The sequence below is a fragment of the Podarcis gaigeae genome (genome assembly GCF_964106915.1).
Source record: "Podarcis gaigeae genome assembly, chromosome: 8".
In the NCBI taxonomy this organism is placed as follows: Eukaryota; Metazoa; Chordata; class Lepidosauria; order Squamata; family Lacertidae; genus Podarcis; species Podarcis gaigeae.
The window spans coordinates 72,696,755-72,716,617 of record NC_139684.1 but is presented as its reverse complement, the minus strand read 5'-3'; the positions used below and the strand labels follow the sequence as shown (position 1 = coordinate 72,716,617).

General features: G+C 44.9%; 2 protein-coding genes across 12 annotated transcripts; one reads left to right on the top strand and one right to left on the bottom strand.

Moving 5' to 3' along the window:
• The first annotated feature begins 2,690 nt into the window (after positions 1-2,690).
• On the top strand, positions 2,691-18,626 carry LOC310850068 (gilatoxin-like). Of its 10 annotated transcripts, XM_083751168.1 has the most exons (7): positions 2,691-2,799; positions 7,167-7,355; positions 13,006-13,093; positions 13,837-13,990; positions 16,146-16,390; positions 16,747-16,883; positions 18,026-18,626. In XM_083751168.1, the coding sequence occupies exons 3-7, from the start codon at positions 13,042-13,044 to the stop codon at positions 18,218-18,220; spliced, it is 783 nt and encodes a 260-aa protein (XP_083607294.1). In that variant the 5' UTR covers positions 2,691-2,799; positions 7,167-7,355; positions 13,006-13,041; the 3' UTR covers positions 18,221-18,626. The 10 variants fall into 10 exon arrangements, with proteins under 10 accessions (XP_083607294.1, XP_083607291.1, XP_083607296.1 ...); XM_083751165.1 differs by lacking the exon at positions 2,691-2,799 and having other exon boundaries at positions 7,351-7,365; XM_083751170.1 differs by lacking the exons at positions 2,691-2,799; positions 7,167-7,355 and adding an exon at positions 11,329-11,422.
• LOC310850050 (uncharacterized protein) lies at positions 5,540-11,984 on the bottom strand. Of its 2 annotated transcripts, XM_083751093.1 has the most exons (4): positions 11,893-11,984; positions 10,669-11,096; positions 8,132-8,350; positions 5,540-5,965 (listed from the first exon to the last, which is right to left on the bottom strand). In XM_083751093.1, exons 2-4 carry the CDS (start codon positions 11,014-11,016, stop codon positions 5,576-5,578), a joined length of 957 nt encoding a protein of 318 aa, XP_083607219.1. In that variant the 5' UTR covers positions 11,017-11,096; positions 11,893-11,984; the 3' UTR covers positions 5,540-5,575. The 2 variants fall into 2 exon arrangements, with proteins under 2 accessions (XP_083607219.1, XP_083607218.1); XM_083751092.1 differs by lacking the exon at positions 11,893-11,984 and having other exon boundaries at positions 10,669-11,221.
• Positions 18,627-19,863: the final 1,237 nt, after the last annotated feature.

Below are 19,863 nucleotides of genomic sequence, written 5' to 3'. Positions count from 1 at the left end.
TGTGGGACCGGTTTGCAGGATATTTATATTTTTCAAAATATAGTCCGGCCCCCACCAAGGTCTAAGGGACAGTGGACAGCTACCTGATGAAAAGGTTTGCTGACCCCTGGTCTAGATGCATCATAGGAACACAGGAAGCTGTGACCATTAGTCCACTTTGCTTGGTATTGTCTACACCAGTGTTCCCCACTCTTGGGTCTCCAGCTTTTTTTGGACTTTAACTCCCATGAGCCCCAGCAAGCCTGGCCCATGACAATGTCTGGAGTGCTACATGTTCTCCATGCCTGGTCTTCACCTTGGGCCTTCAACTAGGCGCTTGAGAGACTCACTGCTGAGCCAGGGCCTGAACCAATGTGGATCGGAACACCTATTAAGTGCTGCAAGAACAACTATTGCCAGGACATGGAAATCATTACAATTATTAACTATGAACCAATGGTATAATGCAATCTGCCAAACAGCATTATTGGAAAAACTGACTCAAAATTTAAGAAGCAACACCATTTTTATGCAGTCTGGTTTGATTTTATTCATTACACAAATAAGGAGGCATATGGTAGAACAGTACCCGTAGTTTACAGCATAGACTAGTGTGCATGAAGTGCATATTTTAATTTCCCCTCCCCTCCCCAGGTCCTATAAATTCCTATATATTCTAATTGTTTTTGATACAAAATAACTTTTACTTATCATCACCAATTTAAGCAAAACATGTTACTGTACATAATTTCATATCTGTAACAATTGGAATAATTTAGTATACAACTTTGTTAATCTATTCAGAAACATTAATCTAAGTGTTTATTGTTTGTTTTTATTTTTATGTAATTGCTGCATTGTAATATGCTGTAATATAAACAAAATATATCTCAATGCAAGCATGTTAAACAGTTTAGAAAATAATATGAATGAGGACTAAGTTACAAAAAGAAGACAATTCCTGATATAATAACACTATATCAATTTATATAAAAATGTATGGGAGTATATTACATTGCATTTTTGTATATTGTTTCCCCCCTTTTTTATACATTTCTTTATTTTCCCCCATCATCCCCCCCTTTGTATCACTTTATTTCTTTATAATTTAAATTCTTTCAAGAAAAATATTAATATAAAAAAGAGTTAGATGGACCAATGTTTTAATTCAATATAGGGCAGCTTCCTCCATTCATCCATTAGAGGTCAGGATAGTGACTTGGTCATGACTACATAGTAAGTTTGTGTCTGAAGCTCAGACATGTTGGGTGGTATCCAACTAACATGTCACACCAGGAAAAGGATTTATACTGACTGGCATACCACATTCAATCATACAAACATGCTACAAACAAACTACAGTTAACAGGGGAGTAGGGGAGGAAGATGGGATGCGGGTGGCGCTGTTGGTTAAACCACAGAGCTTAGGAAGGTTGGTGGTTCGAATCCCCACGACGGGGTGAGCTCCCATTGCTCAGTCCCTGCTCCTGCCTACTTACTAGTTTGAAAGCACCTCAAAGTGCAAGTAGATAAATAGGTACCGCTCCGGCGGGAACGTAAACAGCGTTTCCATGCGCTGCTCTGGTTCGCCTGAAGCGGCTTAGTCATGCTGGCCACATGACCCGAAAGCTGTACACCGGCTCCCTCGGCCCATAAAGCGAGATGAGCGCCGCAACCCCAGAGTTGGCCACGACTGGACCTATTAGTCAGGGTATTAAATTGTGGGTGAACATATCAGACGACACAGCGATTCTTCAAACAGCTCTTGTTTATTCACAGGCCAGGACAGAACTGAACTGAAGGGCTTAGTCAGCCTGCTTATATAGAGCTCCAGTACCACGTTACTGTAACAACTTTCTAAAACTATCCAATCACTGAATGTCACTTTCGATCCTTCATTTGCATAACTATCTACAGTATCCCCCTGCTGGCCCAGTGTGAGAACTTCAGTACATAACACAGGGGTCCCTTTACCTTTATAGGGGAGGAAGGCCTGCTGCTTTTGGCAGGTACCACACATAGTTTGTGCCTGGGGTGAGTGTTGAATAATAATAATAATAATAATAATAATTTATTATTTATACCCCGCCCATCTGGTGGGGGCAGCCACTCTGGGCGGCTTCCAACAAAACACTAAAATACAATAACCTATTAAACATAAAAGCTTCCCTAAACAGGGCTGCCTTTAGACGTCTTCTAAAAGTTTGGTAGTTATTTTTCTCTTTGACATCTGGTGGGAGGGCGTTCCACAGGGCGGGTGTCACTACCTGCTTGCTTCCAAGCTGAACTTGTGAGCAAGTTTATCATACTAAGGATCCTGTGAAGGATCGGCCTCTTGAAAGTTCAAAGCAAATCAGAATGTTTCAGATTCGCTCATATATATTATCTGTGGAAATATTTGCTGACAAGGTGCTCTTTTTGGTCTTATCTGGCTGGAGCAGAAGGCCATGCAAGATGTCAAGGAAGATGTCGCCAAGTGAAAACACACTTGCTAATGAGATAAAAAAGGAAGAGAGACTGGCCTGCTGAATCTTCAGATATCCGAATTCTGGCAATCAACCACACAACATGCAGTATTTCAGTCTCCAGATTTAAAGCTGTTGGACTCCAGAGTTTAATTTCTGAGTGAAATGCTCCCGGCTGTTCTGATCTGGCCGCAGCAGAATAATATAACACTTGGGGAAGAAGATGCAGCCTAGTAACCCAGCACTGGAGGCCAAAATAGAGAAGATCTCCACAGCCACCATATATTTCCCTTTGGTGCTCAGGTAGCTTGGGATGAAGGACGCCCAGACGCTGCAGAAAACCAGCATACTGAAGGTGATGAACTTGGCTTCATTGAAGCTGTCAGGCAGCTTCCTGGCCAGGAAGGCAACCGTGAAGCTCACCAAAGCCAAGAGACCCATGAAAGCTAGGATGCAGTAGAAGGCAGTGACGGAGCCCTCGTTGCACTCAAGGATAATGTACCCAGGCTCCGAGCGGGTATCAAAATCTGGGAATGGGGGAGAGGTTCCCAGCCAGACCACGCAGATCCCAGCCTGGATGAGAGAACAGAGCAGCACAAAGCCATGGGCAGCTCTGGGTCTCAGCCATTTCCGCATTCTGTTCCCCGGCTTTGTGGCATTGAAAGCCAGAACCACAGTGATGGTTTTGGCCAAGACTGTAGCAAGAGAGACTGAGAAAATGAGGCCAAAGGCTGTCTGCCGGAGAAGGCAAGTCTCCATCCTTGGCCGGCCAATGAAGAGCAAGGAGCAGAGGAAGCAGAGCATTAGGGAGGAGAGGAGGATGTAGCTGAGATCTCGGTTGTTGGCTTTGACTATGGGAGAGTCTCGGTGTTTAATAAAGGTTCTGAGCAAAAACATAGCCAAGAGCGAGAAAGAAAGAGCAGAGGAAGCTAAAGCAATCCCCAGGGGCTCGTCATAGGACAGGAAACGTAGGTTTTTAGGAACACACTTGTTTCTGGCTTCATTTGGATAGTGGTCCTCTTTGCATGTCTCACAGTGGTCCATATCTGGAAAACACAAATTGGATCTCACTATTGACCACATAGACCCATGCATCCATCTTATTGATCTGATGAGTTGCGCTATAAACTGGTCCCCCCAGAAGCCCAGTGCTGGTAATAGCATGTGTAACTTTAAGGGAATACAAATATAAATCTCAACTGATATATCTACCCTACCTTTCCTAAGCTATGTGAAACAGAAAAGCCTGAGTTTTGGCTGATTTCCAAGGGGAAAATATTAGGCACTCTGTGGTCACCACAGGGCATTTGGTGAACTGTGAGGACGGTCTGATCTAGCACAACTCTTCTTATGTTCTCATGATCTTCGCCCATTCAATTACAAATTCACATATCCTCATGCCCCATCCTATCTCTGGCCAACAACACAGAGCTGGATAGGAAAATTCATACAAGGTGAAGGCAATCATATTGCTCAAAAAGAAAAAACCAAAAGCATGCAGAGCTTTGGGAAGGCAAAATACGCTTTGACAAAACTGTGTAAATGCTGATCATATTTCTATAAATATACTATTTTTAACTCCTGAATTTCTTGCTCCTAAATAATGTTAATTTAGGTATAAGTAACTATTTTCCAGAGCTTGTTAAGCTAATATTTAAGACATAGTCATATTAAAACTCTCCACTTTGGGACAACCATTTTTTTTTTTGCGTTTGAAATCATACAGGTAAAAATATTTATAAGTTATGTTTTATTGACAGTGCAGTACAGTGGTACCTCGGGTTTCAGACGCTTCAGGTTACAGACTCTGCTAACCCAGAAATAGTGCCTCGGGTTAAGAACTTTGCTTCAGGATGAGAACAGAAATAGCGTGGCGGTGGTGTGGTGGCAGCGGGAGGCCCCATTAGCTAAAGTGGTACCTCAGGTTAAGAACAGTTTCAGGTTAAGAACGGACCTCCAGAACAAATTAAGTTTTTAACCCAAGGTACCACTGTATATGAGGGGACGCAGGTGGCGCTGTGGGTTAAAGCCTCAGCGCCTAGGACTTGCCGATCGAAAGGTCGGCGGTTCGAATCCCTGCGGCGGGGTGCGCTCCCGCTGCTCGGTCCCAGCGCCTGCGAACCTAGCAGTTCAAAAGCACCTCCGGGTGCAAGTAGATAAATAGGGACCGCTTACCAGCGGGAAGGTAAACGGCGTTTCCGTGTGCGGCTCTGGCTCACCAGAGCAGCGATGTCACGCTGGCCACGTGACCCGGAAGTGTCTCCGGACAGCGCTGGCCCCTGGCCTCTTGAGTGAGATGGGTGCACAACCCCAGAGTCTGTCAAGACTGGCCCGTACGGGCAGGGGTACCTTTACCTTTACCTTTACCACTGTATATAAAAAACCCCGAAGATCATGGCCACTGGGCCCATCACCTCCTGGCAAATAGAAGGGGAAGAAATGGAGGCAGTGAGAGATTTTACTTTCTTGGGCTCCATGATCACTGCAGATAGTGACAGCAGTCACAAAATTAAAAGACGCCTGCTCCTTGGGAGAAAGGCGATGGCAAACCTAAACAGCATCTTAAAACGTAGAGGCATCACCTTGCCAACAAAGGTCCATATAGTTAAAGCCATGGTTTTCCCAGTAGTGATGTATGGAAGGAGAGCCAGACCATAAAGAAGGCTGATCGCCGAAGAATTTATGCTTTTGAATTATGGTGCTGGAGGAGACACTTGAGAGTCCCATGGACTGCAAGAAGATCAAACGTATCCATTCTTAGGGAAATCAGCCCTGAGTGCTCACTGGAAGGGCAGATCGTGAAGCTGAGGCTCTAATACTTTGGCCACCTCATGAGAAGAGAAGACTCCCTGGAAAAGACCCTGATGTTGGGAAAGATGGAGGGCACAAGGAGAAGGGGACGACAGAGGATGAGATGGTTGGACACTGTTCTCGAAGCTACAAACATGAGCCTGACCAAACTGTGGGAGGCAGTGGAAGACAGAAGTGCCTGGCGTGCTCTGGTCCATGGGGTCACGAAGAGTCGGACACGACTAAACGACTAAACAACAACAACAACCACTGTATAGTTTAACGACCACGACAACAACACGTATAATACTATCACATATTGAAATGTTATTGATAATAATTTAAAAACCATTTCCCATTTGGCTAGTGAATGGAATGCCATTTCCATAGTCTTCCTTGACGCTACCTCTAAGTGACTTACCAGATTCCAGCCCATCAGTGCTATGCACAGGTGGTTTATGCTGGGAACATGCATACATTATTTTACCCTGAGTTGGATCCAAGATGAAAAATGTGACTATCAAAACAGAAAGCAGAGCACACAGAGAACACAAACATAAACTATATATGCTTGTATAGTCAAACAATGCCTTGGCGACATTCTTACCAATTTGGTTGGAGATCTGGCCAGGTAGGCACCGGACACATTTGAAGCAGCAGCTGGGCCTTCCCCTCTCAGCCACTTTTCTAAATCCAGGGAGGCAGCTCTCACTGCAGATGGAGCGCAGATGCTAAAGAAGTGCAGGAGGAAATACAGTTTTAAAAATGGCTGTTTTGCAAACTATGGCATTCAACCACGTATTGGCAGATTCATACTTGATTTGGCACACTTGCACAATGAGCCCACTTCCCCAAAAGATTGGGCACTGCGTTAAGGAAAATGACAGGGCAATGCACAACCTCAATTTGCACTATTTGATTGTGGAGGACTCCCTGGTCCTCAATGGGTTAACTGTGCCCCTGAAGGACCAGGTGTGCAGCCTGGGAGTCATTTTGGACTCACAGCTGTCCATGGAGGCGCAGGTCAATTCTGTATCCAGGGCAGCTGTCTACCAGCTCCACCTGGTATGCAGCCTGAGACCCTACCTGCCTGCAGAATGTCTCACCAGAGTGGTGCATGCTCTAGTTATCTCCCGCTTAGACTACTGCAATGCGCTCTTCGTGGAGCTACCTTTGAAGGTGACCCGGAAACTACAACTAATCCAGAATGCAGCAGCTAGACTGGTGACTGGGGGTGGCTGCCAAGACCACATAACACTGGTCTTGAAAGACCTGCATTAGTTCCCAGTACGTTTCCGAGCACAATTCAAAGTGTTGGTGTTGAACTTTAAAGCCCTAAACGGCCTCGGCCCAGTATACCTGAAGAAGTGTCTCCACCCCCATCATTTTGCCCGGATGCTGAGGTCCAGCACTGAGGGCCTTCTGGCAGTTCCCTCTTTGCGAGAAGCAAAGCTACAGGGAACCAGGCAGAGAGCTTTCTCTCCCATCAGATGTCAAAGAGATAAACAACTACCTAACATTTAGAAGACATCTGAACACAGCCCTGTTCAGGGAAGTTTTTAATGGGTGACATTTTAATGTATTTTTCATCTTTGTTGGAAGCCGCCCAGAGTGGCTGGGGGAACCCAGCCAGATGGGTGAGGTACAAATAATAAATTATTATTATTATATGTGAATTCCCCAGCATTTTAGTGTGAATTTTGATTAATATACACATCTTTATATGCAATTTCCCCTAAAAATGTGTTGTTGTATGTTATTTTCACTAATACTTGATTTTTTTAAAGAAGAACCTAATGTCTGCATTTGTATAGACATTATTGGGCTGGAAAATTTTGGAGGATGGCTGTGTTTCTGTTAATGCATTGTTTTGGAAATTAGGCAGATTTGCCTTTAAATGCCAACTGAATCCAATTTCTCCCCAATTTCTAGGAGGGATAGAGCTGTGTGTGCCGTGTGGCGTGCCTTGAGCCTCCTTGACTAACCAGCTGGCCGCCATCAGGTGTTGCACAAGCTGCAGGAGCTGTTACCCTGAACAACTAAAAGAGGCTCCTGGAAGGCTGGAGGAACACCGCTGGAAAAATTATTGGGTTGGGGCAATGGACTAAAATGTTTTAAAAGGTTTTAAATGGTTCTAATTTTGATTCCTCTGCTTCGTTTTTGTTGGGTTGGTGTTGGTTAAATGTTTAGCTGTGTTTGGCAATTATTTTAATTTGGGTATAACTGTAAACTGTTGATTATTGTTATTATTATTATCAGTATTGTTGTTGTTATTGGTTTCTATTGATTTGTTGGTTGGTTGAGAGCCAGTGTGGTGTAGTGGTTAAGAGCAGTGGACTCGTAATCTGGGGAACCGGGTTCGAGTCTCCGCTCCTCCACATGCAGCTGCTGGGTGATCTTGGGCCAGTCACACTTCTTTGAAGTCTCTCAGCCCCACTCACCTCACAGAGTGTTTGTTGTGGGGGAGGAAGGGAAAGGAGAATGTTAGCCGCTTTGAGACTCCTGAAGGGGAGTGAAAGGCGGGATATCAAATCCAAACTCTTCTTCTTCTTCTTGTACAGGATATTTTGTTTTTAAAAGGTTTGTTGTGTTTTTATATATGTTGTAAGCTGCCAAGTGTTGCTGGGGAAACACAGCCAGATGGGCAGAATATAAATTATATAATTATTATTAACCACTCTAAGTTGTGTGAGGGTAATAGGGAACTCCCAAGAACTCACAGGACCCTTAGCAAACTACAGTTCTCATGATTATTTGAGGGAAACCATAACTGTCTGAAGTAGTATGATACTGCTTTGAATCTATAACACACATGGGGCCTTGATCCAGCCCCATAAACCACCCACCATACTTCACTTGGGTGGAGCACCCAGAGCAGAGTCTTTCTTGAGTCTCACCTGCCCTAATTGTTCCTTCCAGACCACCTTAGCATCGTCAAAGAAGAAGTCTTGGCCATGGTGCTTCACTCCTCCAACTTTCACACTAACCAAGGAGCTGTTAGGGAGAACGATCCAATTTAAAATATCATAAGTAGCTGTGGAGTCTCCATTCTCATCAAAATAAACCTCCTCTCCAGCACTGTTATTGAATCGGACCTTCTTCAGAAACGTGTGGAGCTGAGGGCAGAGATTGCAAGGGAGGGAGAAATCTCTCTTCACTAACGTATGATTTAATAATTGTGACTGCCAACTGATAGAAGAGCTTACTTAAATAAACTGACTGTCCCACATTTAGCTAGTGAATGAATGAATTTATTAATTTTGGTCACAGACCAGTTACAGCTCACAAACAATATCAGGGGAGTCATAAAACACGATAAGGGTACATTCATTTAGCAACTTGATTCATCACGTTTAAATTAATATGAATATTGTAAAATGTGACTCTGGGGCATGTTTGTGTTAGTGGCTTGAAAGCCAGAGAGGGCATCTCCCCCTGCTGTGTTTCAAACTGCAATTGCGGAACAATGCTCTGATTTCCTCTATACATATTATCCAGGATATATTAAAAACCTTTGCTAATGCAATGAATGAATATTATAATCTATTCAAATCTATGGGTGGGACAGGGCCCACTGACAGTGAGAGGAAGGGAGATTGCAGCTGTTATGTACTGAGTTGAATAGGATCCAAACTGCAGCAGTCTGATTGGTCCTAGAACAATAGGATCCAAATTGCAGCAGTCTGATTGGTCCTAGAACAATAGGATTCAGAATGCAGCAGTATGATTGGTCCTAGAACAATGCAGCAGTATGATTGGTTGGCAGGAACCACCCAATCATGCTCCAGATATAAGTGAATCCACAACCTGATTGGCTTACAGTAGAATTCCAGAATCAGCCAATCATGTGCAGCCCATTGTATAAATAATGTATATAAAGCAGATACTTTGAGGGGACTTTCATTCATTCCTCCTCACCACTATGAGCTGAATAAAGAGCATGAAATCACTTTGCGACTCTGAGTATATTTCAGCAGCTAATAGCCCTGAGGAATCAGGTGATCTGCAGAGCCAATGAAGTCCCTCTTGGTCTCATTTAAAGACCTCTCCTCAGAGTGGCTACCATCTTTGGCATTGTTGAAAACTCTCCTCTGTCTCAGATACATTATTTGTGTCATAATACCTGCCATGGGGGTAGAAGGCCTTTTCTCCTCCTCCTCTCTCCTCCTCCAGTATTATGATATCTCATTTCCATCAGTGCATGGGCTACTGCATAGACAGCATTGTAAATGCAATAGCTCTGCCACACGGTGTTCATATCAAAATCTGAAACAGGCAGGCTGTCCAGTCGTTCCCTTTCAGTGCATTTTCTTTTCCCATACTTTGGGACTGAGTAGGGAGGAGGCATCACACAGTCAAAGGCAGAACCCCAGAAATGCTTCATGAAAACATCGTTTGGATATTTTTTAGGGTTCACGGACCGAAGGAAGTATCGAAATTCTGGGATTTCCGCCTTATGAACTGCAAAGGACAAAGCGTCCTGGAATGGGTCTGAGTCTGGTTTGTCTGGCCGGGGACCTATAGTAAAATCCCACTGGGCTGTGATGATCCAGATCTTGCCTCTCGTTCGGAGATTTCGACTGAGAAGTTGTAACTGAAAGAAGTGACTGGTGCTGCCGTAAAACACAGTTACATTGGCTGAGGACTTTGTGAGGGCATCTTCCATCTTATGAATGGTTTTCATAGCCAGACTCTTCCTGTTGTACATCTTTAAGATGAATTCAGCGCAAACTCCATTTTTCTGCATTTCACCTTCCATGACCTGGAGGAACTTCTCGCTGTTATCGTCACCTGTAAAAACTACTCCAATCCACGTCCAGCGGAAGTAAAGGATCAGCTTGATGATCCCAGTGAACTGAGCTGTGTCACTGGGGACTGTCCGATATAGAAAAGGGAATTGGACCTTATCACTCAAGATGGGATCAGATGAGCCATAACTGATCTATGGGGAAAATGAGGGTATTTGTTGCTGGTTTATATTGTTTTTGAGTAGGAATAGAACCTTCCAACCATTGTGTGGTCAAACTGGAATAGTGTCAAACATTAGCTGGGGTAAAATCTAAACCTGGTTCTCCAGCAGTGTAACAATGGTGTTCTACTAGTGAATCTAACACTGGCTGCATGTCTTGCATTCCGCCAGTGTAGTGAGGTTTTTGCTAAATCCTATAGACCCTCAGGTGGATGTAGCCCAAGTCTGCCTGTCATCCTTCCTCCCTCCCTTCCTTCCTTCCTTCCTTCCTTCCTTCCTTCCTTCCCATTTATATACCACTTCTCTATAGTATAGGATTGCATCTTTAATTATTCAAAACAAACTCCAGACAATTTGCTTAATTTACGTTATGTCATTTGGTCACACATGTCCTATTTGCTTGCTCCAATATTTTGAAGTCAGAGAGGGTTCAGGTACAGCAACAGAGCACAGGGCCAAACTCACCTGAGGTACCTTGGAGCTCTGCAACATGTTGCTCATCTCAGTGGTCGACTCAGATGTCAGAGCCCCAATGACGGCTGCCAGCTTGCTCTGCCCATGGCAATGATAGTTGGGGACAGTTTTATCCTTTGGACTTTTGCTGACCAGGCTGTCATAAGACGGCCTCCCGTAGGAGTAATAAAGATCATATGCGCTGGGAGGCAGGGGGAGCACAGAAGGAGTCCAGTTCCTCTCAGATAAAATGCTAACGGTGGCCTCATGGTTCTTTCTCATGTCGTGACTATCCTCATAGAGCTGGAATCCCAAGGAGATATTGGGAAAGAGATGAGAGTCCTTGTTGAGTTCTTCCATTGCAAACACAAAGGCCAGGGTATGCTGGTAGTTCTTCTTGAGTTTTCTGCATTGGGACAGTGAACCTATTGTGAACTGCCCTGGAAATTTGTGTTTTAAAAAGTAAATTGTAAAAAAAGTACGGTAAATAACCTGGAAAAAATATTCTCTACAGAAGCTGGCCATTGCTGCTTGCAGAAAACTTTAGACCATTAAAAACAGACAGACACTGAATCTCTAGCAGCATAATATACAGGGTGAGTCCTTTAAAAGAGGCCCCATGGATACAGGGCCTCTTTAAAAGACTCACCCTCTATTTTAGTAAATTTGAAATATTAGGGATTTGTGTATTGACTCACTGACCCCACACATAAAGAAATGTCCTTCAACTATATGCCACTGAAGAAGACTTTATAGGTAGAAACACGTATGGCATGCTTTCTGAAATATGTCTGTTGTGAGCAATCTTCACCTTCTGGATTTCAAAGTTTTGAGCAACAATAACTTTGTATTTTATTGCTGTGGTTCAGTTAGCATTTGAAAGACATACTCAGTCAACATAGTTAGACATTTTAGAATTTTAGAATATATTTATGTGATATTTCACACTTTGTCTACATTGCAGTGTTGTGAAGCCACATAAAATTGTTCATTCTACTGATCGCTAGCCATAGACTTGCTTTTGTAAAGTTTTTCAATTCTTTCACACCTACATGATAGAAATATATCCTATGCACTTAGGCCTCGACTTCATTCATTCACTTGTATGTACTGATTGCTCGAGAAACCACTTCTTATCTCATCTGCGATAACATCATAGACCTGAGTCTGGCTACACAGAGATTGATAAATTCAGATGATACATTCTGGTTTCCTGAAACAGTGTTAAATACTTACTGACTGACTGTTGCAGAGGAGAAAGGCTGTGGAGCACTTCGGAATTGTTCTTGTTCACCGCTTAAAATATTCTGGGATAAAAGACCACCAATAATATGACCCCCGTCTCTAGAGTAGCCTTCCGTGTAGCTTTTCTTAGGAGTACACAGAGTTTCCTCTCTCATAGCCACAGCAGTGGGGAAAAGCAGTGTGATAAGGATCAAGGACAACATAAGGGCACAGTCAGAGGATCTGAGAGAGCAAAGTTCAATGTGGTCCAGCACTGCAGCCACTCTATTCTGAGCCCTAGAGTGGGTCTACAGTGAGCAAGGTGGAAGATCTTGGCTTTGTTCTATAGACAGAAGCCTTGTCTGACATAATAAGGGCATGTTTACACCCAGATTCCTGACCCTTTCAACAACTCTCATTCTTGTTATTGCTTACCAGAGTCCCCTCTGGGTGGACCTCCTTGCGTTGATCATAGTCATTGCAGTGATTCCACCTCCCTGCCCAACGCAGATGCTCCCTGCTGTGGCCCAGCTTCTTTCACAAATATGTTTATACTGATGTGCCCTTGTACTGTGGGGACAAGGAATGAAGCAACAGCATGGAGCACCTGTGCCCACAAAAAGTTCCCTGCAGGCTGAGGTCATCATCAGAGGCCTTGCTCTGGCCTGCTCCATGTTCCTCCAATGTTGGAGGCTGAACTCCAACGTTCACTGGAAACACTGACCTTTTGTTGGTGGTTATTTCACCACAAGGTCCCAGGGTGGGTTGCAAATACAATATTAAATCAGTTAAGATGTACTTTGTTAACTTCGAGAAATCAGTGCCCCATCTTTGAGGTTGCCATGAGACGACATCCTGTTTTGCCATTCTAGGAGGAAAGTGCTGGCTCTGCTTCTGTTCAGATTAACTCCAGGGCTTGCGCTTATTCTCTCTCTCTCTCTCTCTCTCTCTCTCTCTAGCTGCCTAGTTGAGCCAGGTGTGGACTGCTGAGAACGTGGCACCTGCTGGACACCTGGGCTGTGACCTTGGGGTGTAGATAAAACAAAGGAGTCGAGGCGCTGAGCCAAAAAAAGAGAACTTGTATCACATTTTCTTAATCACAGAACTTCTTCTCTACTTTCCAAGGTAGGCACAGACACTTCGCCACGCAGATCTGCTGCTATGGAACTCGCCAAATCGCTGTGCATCTTTCTGTTCCTCCTGCTGTCTTTTGGTAAGAGAACTGGTGGCAATGTGATGTGGACCTCGGAGGGGCGGGCGGTGGTGGTCTAGATGCATCATAGCAACACAGGAAGCTGCTTTCTCCTGAACCAGACCATTAGTCCATCTAGCTCTGTATTGCCTATGCCAGCGCTCTCCAAATTTGTGTCTTTATTGGGCTGCCTTTCCAGGTGAGGCCCACTGCCACAAGGTCCTATACACAGGGAGGCTTTGTATTTATGGTCAACCACAGGTGGAAGGTATTTTTATGCTGTTTTTTGTTGTATTGTTATTATTACTTATTTTATATTAGCCTGTCCCTTATACAGAGACCCAAGAGATTGCATTCTGAAAACCTTTGTTCACAAATGCAAACAGGTACACCCTGGCATAAATGGTCTGGTTTATTTTGACTGACAATAATAGCTTTCTGACACGATGCTCTCTGTGCACTGGCTGCAAAAATATAAATAAATCAGGAGACAGGAGTTAGATAAAATCTCTATAAATTGTTGCGATTCAAAGCTTTAATTTGAAAACAAGCTGGATTTGAGTTTGTTGATGTCTCTGGTAACCTCTCCATTAGATCATGGATGTTGGCTCATATTGTGGATGTACGTATCTGTATGGTTTTATTGGTTCTGTTGTTGTGGGTTTGTCCTGGCCTATGGCTAGAACAACTTATATTGATTGAAGGGTATTCTAATGAAGAACGTTGGTCACCATCCCAGTGAGCTTTCTTGGTCTGTGTTGCAGTGTCAGCGCACCATAACCGGATCATTGGAGGCAAAGAGTGCCCTACAAATAATCATTCTTGGCTCGCTCTGCTCTACGACTCTGACACGCTTCTATGCTCTGGAATGTTGATCACCCCTGACTGGGTGCTCACGGCTGCACACTGCTACATTTGGTGAGGAAAATGTATGGTAAAAATCCAATGCCAGGTCTCTGGCTATGCTTCAAGTTGCTTCTTAGGATCTTTAGCGATCAGAGTGTGCGTTTTGAAGGGCTCTCATAAGGGCAGAGCTTTGCTTTTACATAGCACCATTGTCAGGCTTCAGACAATCCGATCCCCCTCCCTCATGGCTGGCAGCAAGAAATGGGAAAACAAGAAGTTATTACCAAAGGTAATTTATTCAGTATTCACAGAGAGAGATGCATGATTTGTGCCTCTTGGATAATGGCGTTGCTCCAAGTAAAGTCCCACCCCCTCCATCTCTCCTATTATACGGCATCCCTATCCAGCTCATCTGAGCTTTCTGTCTCGGAGCTTTCTGTTCTGTTTTCAGTACACACCGGACCTGGAAGGCAGTGGTCTGGCATGCTTTCCAAAGACACTGAATCTGTCAGCTGTCTCTCCCCTGGTGCTTCTTCTGCTTCCTCCTCCTCCTGCTCTCCCAGTATTTCCCAGCTTCTCCTTGCTGCAGCCTCTAAACTATGACCTTCTGCAGACCACTGTTCTAAATCCACACGGTGTCCCTCTTCTCTGGGAATTGCAGGAGGAAGGGGGCTGGTCTCCACCATTCCTCCTCAGTCTAGTCCCTGACAACCATAACAGTTCACAATGCGCATTACGGTCACATCTTACGGGCATTCAGCTTGTGCAGTTTCAACCATATATAGCTGGAGAAGGGCCAGTGAGAGAGCTTAAAGGTTCTTTTTTGCGCCAGACCAGCTTGCAGTTATCCAGCATGGGAAGAGGAGTTTTGAAGCTCTCTCTCTGCCTTGCTGATGGGCAAGGCTTGCTCTGCACACTGGTCCTGGAAGGCTCTTGTGTCTGAGCCTTGAGGGGGAGCCTGACAAGGAAACTGAGCTTCTGAGACTTTCCCCCACCATTTGTCCATTTGCATGTTGGAAAAAGTTTCACCTGCCTAATTTTTATGCTGCTGTAAAAGGCATAAGAGGGACACAGGCGGTGCTGTGGGTTAAACCACAGAGCCTAGGACTTGCCGATCAGAAGGTCAGCGGTTCGAATCCCCGCAACAGGGTGAGCTCCCGTTGCTCGGTCCCTGCTCCTCCCAACCTAGCAGTTCAAAAGCACGTCAAAGTGCAAGTAGAAAAATAGGTACTGCTCTTGCAGTGCTGTACAAGCTCCCACAGATCTCACACTAGCCTCCCTCAGGGCAGAACTAGAATTTGTTTACTTTGTTTACTCTATCTATCGATTGGTCTGTCTGTCTGTCTATCTATTTATTTCCTTATTGACTGTACAAAATCAACACAGAAAGTGTATACACAAATGATTAGCTATGGACAAAACGATTCTGAATATTCAGTATATAAATCTATTCCGTAACTCGTTTATTTATCTGTTATTCACTTAGAAAATATTTAAATGCTACTGTTTTACCCTACATTCAGAGAAACATGTGTGAGTAGTGCAGACAGATCTGATTAAATGAGAGCCAGTGTGGTGTAGGGGTTAAGAGTGGTAGACTCGTAATCTGGTGAACCGGGTTCACGTCTCCGCTCCTCCACATGCAGCTGCTCGGTGACCTTGGGCCAGTCACACTTCTTTGAAGTCTCTCAGCCTCACTCACCTCACGGAGTGTTTGTTGTGGGGGAGGAAGGGAAAGGAGAATGTTAGCCGCTTTGAGACTCCTTCGGGTAGTGATAAAGCGGGATATCAAATCCAAACTCTTCTTCTTCTTCTCTTCTTAAAAAAATAAATAAAAATTAGTTGGCTCTGACAGCCGTGGACTCTGGCTCCACCTGGTGGTGGCCTCCCTGAGTTCCACCCTACCAGTCTCAATGGGCATCAGTCACCACTGTCCAGTGCCACTCTTTAGGTGTGCAACACCCATGCACAAGAGGGAGATAGTGATAGTGATAGGCTAAAAGCACACAAAATCTTTAGATGAAACAAAAATTCTACGGATGAGAGGGGGGTAGAACTAGGGTGGCCATGTGCCCTGCTTTACAGTGGGCAGTCCTTTATTTGAAAATCTCGCCAGCTGCAGGCCAGTATCCATGACAGATATCCACTCCAAACAACAGTGAGACCAACCTGTCCATTCAGGCCTTGCTTTGAGAAACTCCTGTGGTCTTTGCTTTTTGTCTTCTAGCGGAAACATCCAGGTAAGGCTCGGAGCACACAACAAAGACGACTATGAGCAGTTAAGAGTCAGCACGTTGAAGAAATGCCCCGGTAACAATTGCTCGTGTTTTACCGACGACATCATGCTGATCAAACTGAACAGCTCTGCTGTCATGACTGAGCGTGTGTCTACCATCGACGTGCCCTCCAGCTGCTCCCCGGTGGGAACAGATTGCACTGTGATGGGCTGGGGCACAACCACCACTCCTGAAGGTAAGTGCTGTTGGCAGAGTAGCAACATTGCAGCTAGGAAGCTGACTCCAGAGAGCAGCAATGTCAGGCATTTGTCAAGACATCAAAACTGGCAAAGGCACGGCTTCAACAAGACTGCTATCCTCACTTTACACAGAGCACCTGGGAAGGTTGATGCCAGTCTGAGAGGATTCTTGGTTTGGATTCTTTGTCCTTGCAATTTAAGTGGGCCCACTGAGCTCATATGCTCCAAAGTCTCCAAAATCCTGGCGGTGGCACTGCACATAGCCAGATTTATAAAAACAAGACTATCCTTGTCCCCTGCAAATGTGATCTTTCACAAGCATCTAACTAGACAATCCTGGCTTTGTTTTCAGAGACATATCCCGATGTTCCTTATTGTGTAAACATTACGATATTCGACAACCTTGTGTGTGAGGCTGCTTACCCATGGGAAGTGACCGACAACATGTTTTGTGCAGGATACTTTGACGGAGGCAAAGATTCATGCCGGGTAAGGATATGCCAATTGTGAGCAGGATTGCTAAGTAAGGATCAGGCCTGGTAGATGGGGTGGGAATGGGGGAGCCTGAGGCTTAAAATCTGTTTCCTCGCCCTCAATGTGCTTTTCTGTACTTGCCTTCTCCATGTATGGTATTATTATTATTATGCTTCTCATGCCATGGAACCAGTCTTCCTTAGGAATTCCCAGGGTGAAGCTCATGGCCACGTTGACTGTGGCCATAGGCAGTGCCGTTTTTCTAGAAAAAGAGGTCCAAGAACTCATGAACACCTCCCTCTTTCTCTTACAATGGCAATGGCGCCCACCTGAGAGGTGCTGGAACTGAGTTCCTGTGAGTTCCCCCTGAAGAAAAGCCCAGGCCATAAGGTCCTTTTGTCACACACATCTGTGGAGCTGTCTGGAAGCCTTAGCAGGAGAAACAAGTGAGAATGTGAATGGGCAATACAGCAAACTGGGTGGAGTTGGTTTACGGAGGGTACAGCTAGCAATGGCACTATGGTTGCTTCCAGACTGCCACGAGATTCAATCACATACCAACAAATTCAGGCCGTACAATTAAAGCTGTTTTGGCACTCTTGCAAAACACAGCTGCTTACCCAGAAGATCAGACATTTTTCAATAAGGAAAGTGAAGGGCAAATACATTGGAAAGTGTGTGGTGATCCTTGTTTGAAGCAACAAATAAATCAAGATGGGTGCTCAATAAGTAGGCCACCTGGAAGTGAACTTTGCTCTGAAGACTAGTTGCTCGGGAACATGAGTAGGAGAGGGCTAATGTATCTGTGCCCCACCTGTGGACTTCCCAGAAGCATCTGGTTTTCCACTGTGCAGAGCTGGCCCAGGACATTTTGGCACCTGAGGCGAACCACAAAATGGCACCTCACTCCCTGCCAGGGAAGAAGGGGTGGGTGAAGCTCTATATCAGGAACAAGGGGCGGGGGGAATAAAGATCTACATCAAAGTCTGCTGCGCCATGGATCCTGCCGCCTGAGGTAGTTGCTTCACCTTGCCTCATGGATGGGCTGGCCCTGCCACTGTGGGAAATGGGATGATGGGCTAGACAGGCCTTTGCACTGATCTGGCAGGGCTCTTCCTACATTTATTGTGATAGCTCATCATTTGTTCTCTCAACAGGGTGATTCTGGGGGACCCCTTATCTGTGGTGATGGAGGCCTCCAAGGTGTGGTCTCTTTGGGCGGCTTCCCTTGCGCTGAGCCTGGTGAACCTGGCATCTACATCAAGATCTGCAAATTTATTGAGTGGATCCGTACTACTATAGCGGAGAATACATTTAAGTCTGGTGCCTGTAAGGATGGAATATTCCAGTAGAAACCTCTTGAGCAACATGAGGGGGAATAACTTAGCTGCAACTGCCTCCTTTCCTTCATGCCTTAAGACTGCGGGCCTAGGCATATTTTATCCTGGGAGTAAGACTCATTGAACACGGTGGTACTTACTTTAAGTAAACATGGAGAGGATGGTGCTCTGCAACACCATGCCCCGCCTTGAAATCCTGATCTGGTACACATTTACTTAACAGTAAGTCACACTAAACCAAATGAGATCTGTTCCCAGGACAATGAGCATGGGTTGGTGGTCCTATTGTTGTGATGCATGAATTATTCCCTCCCTCAGTGCTAAAATATTGAATCTTCTGATTATGTAACAACCATCGTTTCCGTGCAAACCTCTTGCTCTGAAAGCTAACACCTGAAAAATAAAGTAATCAGCAGAATTTAAGTGTCCATCTCATTTTCTGATCCGGTGCAGGTGGCAGACAGCCCTGAGAAGGGGATGTAGAATAGCGTCTTCCCCCTCTAAATGTGCTTATCCCCGAGGCTTAATCTTATCCTCAAGAACAGAAACTTGATAAGGAAGAACGTCTGATTAGTCATCTTTGATGTATCAGAACCAGGAACCAGGATGAACCAATTAATTGTTCTTAAGCCTCGAAGAGCTAGTTGTGTCATAAAGGGAGGACTTAACTCACGGTACCCAATGTGGTGCCCTCCAGACATTTTGGACTACAACTCCCATCATCCCTGACCATTCACTGTACTAGCTGGAGCTGATAGGGATTGTAGTCCAAAACTTTTCCAAGACACCATGCTGGCCCTCACTGGCTTACCTCATACACAACTCCATTCTGTGCATGTATACTTAGAAGTAAGTGCCACTTTGTTCAGTGGGACTTATCCTGCTTTTGCACGGGACTGTAGACTTAGTCTCAGTCACTAGGCAGTTGCCTCAGGCAGCCAATTGTCATGAAAGAGCAGCCCATTGTTATTTAAGCTATTACAGTGGTACCTCAGGTTACATACGCTTCAGGTTACAGACTCCAATAACCCAGAAATAGTACCTCGGGTTAAGAACTTTGCTTCAGGATGAGAACAGAAATCGTCCTCCAGCAGTGTGGCAGCAGCAGGAGGCCCCATTATCTAAAGTGGTGCTTCAGGTTAAGAACAGTTTCAGGTTAAGAACGGATCTCCGGAACGAATTAAGTACTTAACCCAAGGTACCACTGTATTATTATTGTACATTACCTGACAGGGAAGGAGAGAGGCACATGTGCAATTTTCCGCCTTCGGTGCTAAAATATCCACACCAGCCTTGGATAATATGTACCTTGACTTGGGCAAGAACATTTGCTGCTCTCCATCAGTAGAATATCTTGGTCTAGCCTTCCTCTAGGCTTTAAATATTAACTAAGTACAGTTAAATAGTGTACAGATAGACTGAGCCAACCTGGTCCCCTGGTTTGGGGGCTAGTCAAACTCTTTCTCAGTGGCCCCACCTGTTCAGGTGCTGAGGGAGGCCTTCATGGGCCCCTCCTTCCCCAGGCCCCACAGCTCCAAGTGGCTGGCCCCACAGAGAATCCATCCTCTGGCACCCTGGTCCCAGGAGGGGCAAGTGGTCCTTGTGGGATTTTGTTTTGTTTTGACTCAGGTACCATATGAAATTAGCTTGACTGG